This window comes from Eschrichtius robustus, chromosome 14 (assembly GCF_028021215.1).
Source record: "Eschrichtius robustus isolate mEscRob2 chromosome 14, mEscRob2.pri, whole genome shotgun sequence".
In the NCBI taxonomy this organism is placed as follows: Eukaryota; Metazoa; Chordata; class Mammalia; order Artiodactyla; family Eschrichtiidae; genus Eschrichtius; species Eschrichtius robustus.
Genome location: NC_090837.1, coordinates 97,411,215 through 97,424,067, shown reverse-complemented (window position 1 = coordinate 97,424,067; position 12,853 = coordinate 97,411,215). Strand labels below are relative to the sequence as shown.

At 45.6% G+C, this 12,853-nt stretch overlaps 1 protein-coding gene across 5 annotated transcripts in view; it reads left to right on the top strand.

The window, feature by feature from the left end:
* The window catches only part of ZNF516 (zinc finger protein 516), a 114,925-nt gene extending 102,284 nt beyond the window's left edge, over positions 1 to 12,641 (top strand). For all 5 annotated transcript variants that reach the window (XM_068563214.1, XM_068563213.1, XM_068563212.1 and 2 more), the window contains exon 6: positions 8,409 to 12,641. In XM_068563214.1, the coding sequence (XP_068419315.1) occupies positions 8,409 to 8,468 (60 nt within the window). In that variant the 3' untranslated portion in view covers positions 8,469 to 12,641. The remainder of the gene's footprint in view (positions 1 to 8,408) is intronic.
* Positions 12,642 to 12,853: the final 212 nt, after the last annotated feature.

Genomic DNA, 12,853 nt, shown 5'->3' with positions numbered 1-12,853 from the left:
TCCTCTTTGTCCTGATTTGATTCTCTGTCTAACGCACACTACTGGCTCGGCCATAATGCGTAAGATACCCGTGTGCGTGTACATAGAACGTGGGTCACCGTAGATGTGTGGCCTTAGTGCGTTCAATCCACAAAAGGTGGCCAGCTCCTGGGCACGAGTGACTGTGGGATTCGGTCTGTAGCTCTGAAGTAAGGGGGTGCACGCCGTCCTAAGTGGTCTGTCCCATTATCCTGGGCTAAGAGCATGTGGTTTCAGAGCTCTTCTTCCTTTCTGCCCCTGACAGGATGTCACACCCGTCCTCGTAACTCCCACAAGCATTTTCTCCATAACCTTCTTGCTTTCTGATTGGTTGCCGTAGGAGGTTCTGTAACTGCAGCCTCTCCCCCTTGTAAATGAAGAGGGGTGTCCTTGCTGCCAGAATAAACATCCAGGATCCGGTCCAGGTGGCCAGATCCAGTTAGCACATCTCGCCCGGACGCGTGTGGGGTTCATGGTCGTTGACAACGATGATGGTGACATAGATGTCAGAAGAACCTCCAGAAATCCCAGTCCGTTTCTCTAGAAGAGAATAGTGAGCGATAAAAACACTGCCCAGAGCCTGCTGCTAATTAATGGTCGAGCTGGCCTTAGGATGGACGGTACCTGATCAGAGGCTTTGGTTTTGTTTTTTATCGAATTTTCAGAATCCCTGTTTCTTGTTAAAAGCCTTTTCTTCATCTATCATGGACAGAATGCCTTGCCCTTTGTTATAGTTTTTTAGTAAGTGACTTCTCTCTTAATAAACCCCATAGTTTTAGAATGAAAGCTGTTATTTCACGATGCTGTGACAATTGATGAAAAGAATAACATCTCACTGAACGCAGAATATAAATGATTTCTGGACACATGTGACCTCAGCTCGAATTACGCAGCACTCGCCTTTTACACGGAAAAGTAAAACCCCCTTTCGACACGGCACACTGTGATGTGTCTGCGGGTTGTAGTAGCAGCGGGGTCGTGCCGTAATTGGAGAATTACATACTGACAGTACAAGTGAAGTCAGTCCAGAGCGTTCCTGCAGACACAGTGACCCATTCAATCCACCTAAGATGCGGCTTTTCCAGAAGAGTGTTTGACGGGGCCGGGGAGCACCAGGCAGGTCTCTGAATAACATAGTGAGATTCTTCAGGAACACACATCCGTTTATCTGGTGCACATGGATTCTACCTGAGCCTCTTTGAAAGGCTTCTGGTACAGGGAGAAATAGATCAACAAAGCCAATCACTTAAGACTGTATTTTAAATCAGTTCTATGTTACTTATGGTTATGCTGGGAATTCATCACAGCTGTTCCCCATTCTTGGTGATGAAAGAGAAAAGATGGGGGCTTCCCTGGTGGCACAGTGGTTGAGAATCTGCCTGCCAATGCAGGGGACCACGGGTTCGGGCCCTGGTCTGGGAGGATCCCACGTGCCGCGGAGCGACTGGGCCCGTGAGCCCCAACTACTGAGCCTGCGCATCTGGAGCCTGTGCTCCGCAACGGGAGAGGCCGCGACGGTAAGAGGCCCGCGCACCGCGATGAAGAGTGGCCCCCGCTTACCGCAACTGGAGAGAGCCCTCGCACAGAAACGAAGACCCAACACAGCCAAAATAAATAAATAAACAAATAGCGTTCCCTTTAGAAAAAAAAAAAAGAGAAAAGATATATCTATATTTTTGTCTTTGTCTCTGTAAACCCAAGTTCTGCAATTTCGTACTTATTACCGGCCAACCTCTTAGTTTCACGTGTACAGTGACTCAATACTGTGGTCTTAGGAACTATTTACTCCTGTTGCAAGGCCTCCGTGGGTCAGCTGTCCTGCTTTTCAATCTCCTGACCGTGGTTGTCAGGCCCGTGACACCAGAACTGAGCTGGATTTATACACCTCTCGTGCTGGCATATTCGAGATACGGCTTCTGGAAGTACTTTTTGTCCTCTGTTACATTAAAAGTAGCTTTTGTTGATTAATCACTGAACATTTTGGTTCTTGAAGGAAATTCTGTTTTCTTTAACGTACTTTGGAATTTAAGAATTCTCATAGAGATGTGTCGGCCAGGATAAGTGAAAAACATAGCAGTAGTAGGTAATCGGCTTATATCTTACTGTTCTTTCTTATTTTGGAGTTCTCACTGTTTACAAAAAATCACAACTGCTGTCTTAGATTTAGAATACGATATAGATTCATAGGACAATTCTGTGGTTATTTATGTCTAGAACGGGACTCATTATACTTACCAGTCATGTTCTTTTTCATGTGTAGTGTGCTTTACAAACATTAACTAATTAATTAATATTTAAATCATTCTTTTCCCGTGGGCTTTAGAAGCTGTGGATCAGGGGAGTTTTTAAAATCGCACAGCACTGTATTCACGCATAAATTATTTGATGTAACACTAACAGTTGATGGACTTTTATAGATTTACATAATAGATGTTAAATTATCTAACTGAAACAGTATTTGGGAACTCAGTTTTGCAATAATCATTTATTCACTCATTAACAGTATTTATTGCGCACCTCCTGCGTGCCAGGCTCTGTCACATTGGTGGAGATAACGAGGATGTTGGGAGACAAGGTGAATTAATTTTCCTGCTTTCATGGTTCCTGAGGTCCAGTGGGTGGTTTAGAGAAGAACACAGGGCAGAGAGGCGCAGCGCTGTGATAGGGTGAGGGTCCTGGAACCAGGCTTGTGGCGTCGAGAAGACCGTGCCAGGGTGCGGGTAGCCGGCAGATGCCCCCGCCGATACCCCCCGACCCCAACCCCGGAGGTGGAAGAGATGTCTCGTTGGAGGAATCGTATGGGGGGAGAGCTGGGCGGGTGGCCAGGCGCTCAGGACATGAGCCTGGGGGAGACACACCACCGTTGGGTACCAGCTCTGCGACGTGGGAATTCCATCCTGAGGGCAGTGGGGACCCTGAGCCGGGGATGACGTCACCAGTGTTGTGTCTGTAGGGGAGTCGGGTTGGTCTGGGTCGGGGATGGATTGCGGAGGTTCCGGACAGTCAGCTGCGCCCCACTCTGGAGGTGCTTGGGGTCATCCCAGCGAGACCCAGAGGCGGCCCAAGCTGGGGTGGGGCTGCGGAGAGCAGATGGGTGTGGGGATGTTTGGCAGCAGGAAGAACTTGGGGGTTGGATGCAGGATGGGAGGGAGGGGAAGGGATGGAGTGGACCCGGGTTCTGGCTTCAGGCTCCAGCTCTCGGGAGGAGCCATTCCTGGAGCCTGGAATGTGGCAGGAGGAGCCGGACAAAACCAGTTCCAGCTGACCTTCAAGTCAAGTTTGTGATGCCTCTCGGCAGGCGAATATGTGGGTTTGAAGTGGGTTTGATCCTGGTGGAGAACATGTAAATATTTAATAGCTCTCAACGTTGAAGATCAGCCAAGATCAGCCAGTTCTACTCCAAGGGACTCAATAACCTGAATTATTAAGATGTTGGGTTATTGAGTAGGAGGCTTTCACCTAGACCTCAGCTCAGGCAGGTGAACTTCACCTGAGTTTCCTCATTTGTAAAATGATGACAACGGCAACACGTACTTCTGCGCTTGCGGAGAAGATGAACGAGGACGCTGGACTGAGCCTGGCGGGGACCAGACGTCCAGCGCGCTACCTGTTGTCAGTTACTCTAACGGAGAGGGAACAGTTGTCCTGAACAGCTGGGGAGACCCGGGTGCCGTGTATGTGTACGGTGCACATGCGTGTAAACAGGTGGACGCACGTGCTGGTGCCTGTGTGGATGTGCCCGTCGTGGCCCGTCGTGCTCGGTCGTCACGTGTGGATGTGCCCGTCGTGGCCCGTCGTGCTCGGTCGGCACGGCCACTGCCTCTCCTCAGCATCTCCCTGCTTTGTCAGAACCTGGTCGTGTGCTTGTAAACACCCCGGTTTTGTCTTGTTTTGTTTTACAGTCTAGTTGTTAGTTGTGCCTTGGAGGGAGGATAGGAGAGCTCTTAGCTTGAGGAAAGTGTTGTCAACATAAATGTAGTTCCCTAGTTTGCTGCCTTGTGTTCAGGCGACGTCACGCTGGTGGGCGGATGCCACGTCTGTACCCACAGCCATATGGCACCTGCCCTTCCTTTACTGTATTAATATCTGAATTTTTCTATGTGGGATAATCCTAATGTCATAGTATACATACGTTGGAGTGGATTTAATTCAGTTAGTTTAGTTACTTGAGGAGGAATAAAAGAGTTTCCTGTTTTGTTTTTGTGTTTACAGGGTCATACGGGCAGTTTATTTACTTTTTGTTTTCCATTACAGGATTTACTTATTCCATTACAGGTTTATTACAGGATACTGACTGTAGTTCCCTGTGCTATACATCAGGACCTTGTGGTTTCTCCATCCTACACATACTAGTTTGCATCTGCTAATCCCAGACTCCCAATCCATCCCTCCCCGAGAGAGTTTCGTTCTGATGTGTTTTTGGTCGTGGTCTCTCTTCTGCAGGCACACTGGCGAAGCCCCTTCTGTGTTACAGGTTTGCCCTTGAACTCAGAGATCCTGGAGCAGTTTCTTTATCAGCACATTCCTCTGATGGGTGGGGTGGAAAGGATTACTGACTCGCTGGAAGTTAAAGGTCTGGATTAGGTAATAGTAGGGTATCAGGTAGTTTGTTCCTGGGCAAGGTATCTGTTCTGCAGGCATCCCGTTCCTTTGCATTTATCGTAAAAGGGTTTGAGCCCTGGCAGCGAGGAGCCCTCTTCGGTTACTAGAGCTTCCCGAGCTGTGGGGATGAATCTCCCAGCCCTCGGCAATAAAGGCACTTGCCGCTGGCGCTTGTTGTATTAGGAAGATAATTCTGAGCGTAAGAGAAGCCGATACTCCCAGCAAAACTCTGCGTTAAGAGGAGGAATTCACGTATATCATCATTTTCAAGATGCTCTGCCGTGGGTTTATTTAACACGACTGAACATTTAATTTCTAGTAGTCATCGAAATTCATCATTACAAAAAGAACATTTTTTGAAAATAGTGTGCTTTTTAAAATACTGGTATCAAATCAATTTTCACTGCAAAGTAAAGGAGCTGTTACAGTGGCGGATTACTGGACTGAATGTCAATATTATGACATAGTATGAGTGTGTTTCATGTTTGGTAAGTGCAATCGTCGTTGCTTTTGTTGTGGTCATCCACGTACAATGCTTGGTGTCAGTCTGTTTATCCCTTGTAAAAATAAAATACAGTGTGTGTGTGTGTGTGTGTGGGGAAAAAGAAAAAGAAAACACAAGAAGCCATTGACCGTGGGTATGATGACCTCTGGGGAGGCTGAGAGGATAGAGGTGTTCTCATTTTGTATTTCTTTATGTTTGAGGCTTTTGTGTTTTTTCTTAAACATCTTTATTGAAGTATAATTGCCTTAAAAAAAAAAAAAAAAGTAAAAAAAATAAAAATAAAAATAAAAAAAAATAAAATATTGGTATCACCGCACTATGGATGTTAGAGAAAAAAAGCAGGGGGTTTCTTTAATGTTGTGGAGAAATTGTATTTTTCCAATTGTATTGTTCATTAAATGTTAGAAATTGAATAACGGTCTTTCTAAAACCAAGGAAAATTAACCCTCTCTCCCTCCATTCCCCTGGTTTTGGGATTTAAAAGACCAGACCATCTTTTGCTGAAATATGAAATCTGGTGTTATGATTTGTTTTGGATTCCTTGCCAAAAATTTATAGACTGTGATTAATAGTTTACTTCTTATTATTCTAAATGTTATTTTAAAATAGTTAAGCTGGAGAAATAATTCCATTAATCAAAATAAAGGGAAATGAGAAGAAAAATGGCAACCTAATTTGTCTCATTTTTAGCTATGGAGATTAGAATGCAAACGATGGAGAAATAAATCCCATAGGCTGGTATATTTGAATCTATGTATGATCTGTTTTCAGTATCACTTTTAGATTCTCAGTATCACAGACCGCGTTTCAAAATTCAGCTGGTTTGTCTCAGTAATTTTCTTACTCACGTTAAACCAAATGTCTTGAAACACGGTATCCATTTTCCCACTCAGTATAACATAACGTGAAAAGTCGTGACTGTAACTAGTGATTTATCCAAAATGACCTGTAATAACGCGAGTCCCAGCTAACTGTTGGCTTGTTGGGCAAGGTCCTTGTCAGTAAGATGTTCCCTGTACATCGTTAAACATTTAGCATCGCCATGCGTGTCTAATGCAGGCCTTGGTCCACGGAGGCCGAGGGACTCGCGTGTGTCCCAGGGGATACAGGCTTTTGTGTGTGTAGGCCACTTAACTCCCACGCCTGAGCACGTATGCATTCCTTTACCTTATAAGACAAAAGGGGAAGAAAAAGTAGGCCTCATCAAGTCACGGAAGTCAGTATTCATCCCTGGAGCACGGAAACGCCTTAAAGAAAGATCATATTTATTTCTGAATAAATATTGTTCAGTTTTACTGAAGAGTCCACAATTCACACAGCTGCAATAAAGAAAAGCCAAATTTTCTAGAAGCGTGTTTCTCGTTTTCTGATGTCTCTTTCTTTGTGGGAGAATAAAAGCAACTTGTTTGTGCTCAGATATCATGTGTCCACGTAATTTAAGTATTTCTGTGACTCCTTTCTTCCATGGCTGCGTTTTCCCCTGGGCCTGATTTCTCAGATGAATTTCAGTCATTTCTTAAAAACCCTATATATAAGACTGCTGTATTGAGGAATAAGGTGTTGGTCCCAACGAATCGGAAGTGAAAACAACTCTCTTAAAAGTGAGATGCTGTTTGAACACATCCCCTCATTTATAAGGAGAAACTTGGCATCTGTGCCTCTAGATTTGTGGACTGAATTAAACGACCTGGTTATTTGGGTTAGCCAGATTTTGCACTCCCTCTAAAATAAATCGCTTTAAAACTTTCTGAGCCTGCAGTGTAAAAACTTCAGTCCTTTACGGACAGAGGGCCATCTTCATGCTTCTTCTCTAACCATCCTTTTTCCTTCTTCCAATACACGTCTGTGTATTCTGGTCCCAAGGAAGGGAAATCCAAGGAGATGCCTGGATTGTGTATACAGAACGTAGACACACACAACACACGTGTTCATACACATTCTTTGCCCATTTATGGAATCCCCAGCAAGTCTGTTTGCTACATACTTCCTCAAAGCGTTCAAGGCCAGCCACCTAACAGCTAACAATAACTCCTGTTTTTCTGTCCGTAAACACAAAGGCCATTTTCCGTCCTCGAATGTATCTGGAACCAGTTCCAAATGAGCCCTGTCGATGATGGATCTCCCCACGGCGTGATGTCGCTGTGCAAAAGTGCAAAACATCCTTCTCAGTTTACGGCAGGAAATGCACCGTCTACTTAAGGAAGTTTTTATCACCTCTCTCATTCCGTTACTGTTTCCTACATTTCAAATAAACTACTGTCGGGACCGCTGTGCCCACTCCCCCAGCCCCCCATAAAATTTTGTTGAGTATCTTTCTGGCTTCCGCTAGATGTCGACTGGTAGGTGTCGTGAATGCAGAGCTAGTTTTACGTAGGAGTTTTCTGAAACTATTAACTGAAGAGAGGCACTTAATTCATTATGTCAACCAGACCCCCCCCCCCACCCCCAAAACACACTTACTTCTAGGGTTCCTGCAGGCATAGCTGGAAATCAGTTGGAATTTCACAATGAGTGCTGCATTTTATGTGTGCATGTTAATTTCAAGCTGTTGGCTTTACTTCATCGAGACTTTTAGCTGAAGGTTAATGCAGTTAAGTAAGATTAATCTTGCCCTGTTGTGTCCTCAGATTGTAAACTCCATTGTTCAAACAGTGATGCTTCACGTGTCGTGAGAGAGCCTTCTGTGAAAACTTCGGCTCTCCTTCATTCTCATTTTCATCTTGCAGCAAGTTCCCTTGACTTTAGAATACCCCTTCTATTTTTCCAACGTGGTAATTATTTACGGAAATGGGTGGAAGCTTCCTCAGTTGCTGACAGACCTATGGGAGTGCTGTACTTCTGGTTCGTATGGCCCCCAGATTCAACCCTGTTCTGGCACTGCCATTCACGTGTGAACCCCGCTTTGTATTACTCACGGTGCATTGTTGTTTCGAATCCTCCTCCGGTCCCATCTGGCCGTCTTTTTAACCTTTCCTCCGGAGCTGGTTCAGGCACTATGATTTGCTGTTCTTGCACGCGGAACAGAGACGCCTAATGATCCTCTGTAGATCGTTGGGGGTGATTTTTCTCAAGCTACCTTGGAAGGCAGGAAGGCACATTGCAAACATATCCTGCTCACGTGCAGCGAGTTAAAGCTGAAGCCAGGGGTCTCTGCCGACCTGACTCAGTGGCTCTGCGAAGGTTGCTGTTTGTGCTTTGGGCGTTGCTAAGAAAATTAATAGGAAAAACGCACTTGGAAACCAAAGGCAGAAATGAGCTTTTCTCTTGTCTCTTTTTTCCCCAGGGGAGAGACCATTCTAATGCAGATACTGTCCAAACAGTGCCTCTCAGAAAGGGAACCTAGAGACACGCTTTCACCATCCCCAGTGCCCCGGGACAGCGTCCGCAGTTCCCTTGTGGATGTCCCGACCGTGACCCTGACCGCCCCGTGGAAGAACTCCCGACCGGACACCTCAGATCCTGCAGCCGCTGGGCGGGGCGGAAGCTGAAGGGAGGGCTTCTCCTTGTTACACGTTAAACATCAACGAAGATGCTCGACTTAGAATTACATGTAGATATTCTATATGCATATACGTGCTCACCGACCATAGTCGTATTTTCTTATAATAAACGGTGGAGGTGGGAGGCACGGTAGGAGCACAAAGCGTCGATATCGTTCAAGACAGGTTTGAGACACTGGAAGAAAGATGCTCGTGTGTGTCGGACAGAGTGAAGCAGCCAAGCACTGTAACAGAAGCCGCCGCCAATGCTCAGAGGCCTGTTGGAGGTGACGTCAGGACAGACAACAGCGGAGGGGTCCAGGTTGACGGAGTTCTGACGCTCTGGCCTCTCCTTGTCTTAGTGGGTATTTAAAATAGTGAATGAAAGAGGAAGGATGGGCGTTGAGGTGCTGTGGAAACAGGCTCAGTGGGGGGCGGGCGGGCGACGAGGTCCTCCTTCCTCAGTGGTCCCATCGCATCCCCTTGGGGGCCCTCTGCGTTTCCCAGGTGTGTCCCTCTCTCCCATCTGTGCTCAGTGAATCCGGCAGAGGAAACACATCCGTGGGAAGGCTTTTATTGTGCTTCGGAAAAGAGAGCTAGTTGAACACTAAGAAAAGCAGGCTTCTTTGTTTATTCTCAGGACCTTTTTGGTAACAGGGCTACATTCTGCAAACTGCTTACAACGGAAGACTGCCCGTCTTAACAAATTATCTGGCCACTGAACCCCCCTCGATTTGGACCCTTTTAGTCTAGTCGTAGCGGGAGGATCCCTGAGCCCGTGGGGGGGGCCCAGGTCGCCGGGGTCCTGGTGCTCTGGGGCCTCCTGCGCCCCCCTCCCTCCCTGCCTTCCCGTCCGTCTGTCCCAGCAAGTAGGCGTCTTTCCTTCTTGGGCCGGGGGGCCTCCATGGGACGAGTCCCTTCATTCCCGGAGCGTGGAGGCCCCCCGGCCCGTGGGTTGGGCAGCTTTATATACCTCTTCCTCGGTCGCGCAGATGCCAGTTTCAGCGGTGGGGAGTTAAGGGCCGTCACAAAGGGTCTTAAACCTTGCAGTGTACGCAGTTAAAATTGTATTCCACAGATATAAATATTTTCTTTTCCTATTACCATGACACCGTGTGTGATGGTAATGTTTCTGAGAGTTTCAGATTTTTGCACATAATGATTTTATGCATTATCAAAAGTTACTGCTGCCTTGAATGAAAATGTTCTGTGAAATTTTTTGCAAAAGCTTTACTAGGTTTTTTTTAATTGTGAAATTTTGTAAAGGCAGGAAATGGATTAAAACGAGCATGCTAAATATATTTTTCAAAAAAGCAATAATTTTACATGTACAGAAATTATCCTAAACTTTAATACTGGTGAGAGCGACAGTTTACTTAATACAGTAATGGATTAGTGCAGTTTTTGTAGAAAATGGGCTTCTGATACAGAAAGACTTGTTTAAACACACACACACACACACACACACACACACACACACACACACACACACACACACACACACACACACACACCCCTGTAAGGTGTGGTTTTCCTGTTCTAATGATTTGTTGAATTATATTATTATTATTGTTACTGTTGTTGTTGTTCTTAGTTAATGTTTGGTTCTGGATTCTACTTGTTACTGAATTTAAATTACTTGACGGTTCAGGTTACTTTGCAACATTTGCAAACAATGCAATGTAACTGGCTAGCTTATATCTATAAATATATATATACATGTATATACACACACATATAGCTGCATATATGTGTGTGTATATATATATAACTTTTTTACTTATTTTTTCCTGATATTCTTACACCGAATATGTACCAGAATGATCTGTCGTGTTGGTGTCATTAGGAATGTCCTTGCGGATACGATTCAGTGACTGTCCTCTAAAGTTATTTTGAGCAAAGTTTCAGAGATACATTCCTCTGTTCACCCTAGAAATCAGCATGCCTTTCTGTTGACTTACGTTTGATCATTTCCGTAGTCTCCTCACAGTGATCGTTTCTGCATTTTCTGGCATTTATTTTCTTGGCTGACAGTGAAGGGTGACAGTTCAGGAACGCACAGGGGCTCGTGATTCGGTCTGTTTCTCTGTGTTTTCGTTATCCAGAGGAATTCTGTACCCAAAGCGACACGGAGGAGTCACGTACGTTCTTACCGTTTCAGTGGCGGCCTTCAGAGCCGCAGGTGTCATCCCGGGAGACCCCTTTGCGGGGGGCGTGGTGGAGAGGGGCGCGTCCCGGGGTCCCGTTGGCCGGACACGCAGCCCGAGCCAGTTGGAATACTTGTTTCTGCCCGGAGCACAGAAATAAGGTTTTCCCTTAATTCAGCAGACGGGGGTCGGGGCGAGGGGGGCGTCCAAGAACACCACCCTCCAAGGCAAGCCGTCCGGGGGCCCGACTGTACTTCCTTTCTTCCACCGAGCGCAGTATTGTATTGGTTTGTTCATGTGTTTGTGTCAGTTTGACCATAGTATTTAATACGATTTGTGTTTTTCTTATTTATTTAGCCAATGTGTTTTGATTCACTTTTTTTCGATTGATAATTTCCGCATGGTCTCTCCTGTAAGTCGCCCTCTGACTGTTACAGACTTTCTACTACCTCTACCAATCTGCTGTTTCCTTGTTTCTTAACAGGATTTGACAGTGTTGGCGTCAATGTAACTTAGACAATAAAGGGTTTGGTTGTCTACACTGCAGCTTCTCCGTGTGTCTCCCGGCCCCTGCTCGCACACTCCTGCTGCTGCTCTCAACCCCCTCCTCCCCTCCTCACCCTCGTCCTCATTGTTGTAACACAGATAACGAGCTTAGAGACTCTTTCAGGTTATTCACTCATATTCCTTAACTTGAAGAGTGAACATTTAAATTCTCTGAAAAATTCAGCTGTTCAAGCATCTTCTCTGGGCATTCGTCAGCCGTTCTGTCACTTTTCTCCCCTGGTTCCTGGAAGGCCTTGGGGCCATCTCAGATGGATGCGTTTCACCTCGGTCGTGGCACAGTACAGATTTTCAAACCAAGTGGATTTTGCCTTTTTGGGTTTGAAAAGTATTCAGTGCTTTTAAGAGGTGCCTCCCAATATTTACTTATTTATTTTTTAAACCCAAGAAAGGCACTGGTTTCTTGAAGGTGCTCCAGGAAATGGCCCCGGGGAGGACATATATATGCCACTTTGGTGAGCTTAGGGAGCATTGGTTTTGCCCAGGATGTCGAGGACCATCTTCAGATATGGCCGCTCTGTCACAGGTTGTACAGTGGCAGGCAAACAGTACACGGGGGCACGTGCACACGCAGGGTCATCATTCGGCAGGCCTCTGGGATGTGGCCTTGGACCCAGCAGGTCGCAGGTGACACCTCCCTGCTGTCTCCCAGGCACCTGGCTCAGGTAGCTGCACCTTCTTTCCACCAGGAGAGAGAGTGTAGCCCACAGGGTCACAGAAGGTGACTGGCAGTTCTCGGTCTGTGCCTGGAACGCAGCGCACCTCCTGGGTTTCCACGGCCAGGTTCTCTTTACCGACATGCCGTCTTGAAAACAGGCAAATCACCCCCTGGGGGGTGTTGTGATCGATGCACAGAAAAACAGCTGCGTTTGTACAACTTTACTTTTCCACTTTCAGAATGTCTCCGTGTCTGAAGTTAGCGTATGCTGTTTCACTGCTTTTAACTCGGGTTTGTTCTAATCGCAGGACATTTTATACACTGAGCAAAAAGAAAGAGAATAAAAAAATCACAGGCCAGGACTTCAAGTGATGGTTTAGGTGCCCCGTAGTGCGTCTGAGGGAGAATGTTCATTCTTCAACTTTGCTAATTATGCTTTGAGGCAGTAAAATGCAAAAGACCATAGAGTTTGTATTTCTTTTTTAAAATACAATTTATCACATTATATTTTGTACTCTTTATATTAGAATTTGTAACTAGATTGATGTATTTAACTCTATTTCTGAAAAGATAATTCAATGTTTCAGTTGTGTGATGAAAAATATTTAGAGAAAACATATTCATTCTATTGGAAACTGAAATCAATAAAAACATGTTGGAGTTCTTGAGATTTGTAAGACCTTTTTCCCCTATTTCAGGAGGTGGCTTAAATCCTTTGACAGCCCATCTGGATCTGTGGTTTGAAAATTTTTGTTGGCTGAACGCAAACGCAAGTGTTAGTGCTCTGTATTTGTATAAGCGGAGGAGTTTTTTGGATGATTCACGAGATAGTTCATGTAAAAAAAAAGATGCCAAGGTGGCCACGGTATTTTTTTTCAAG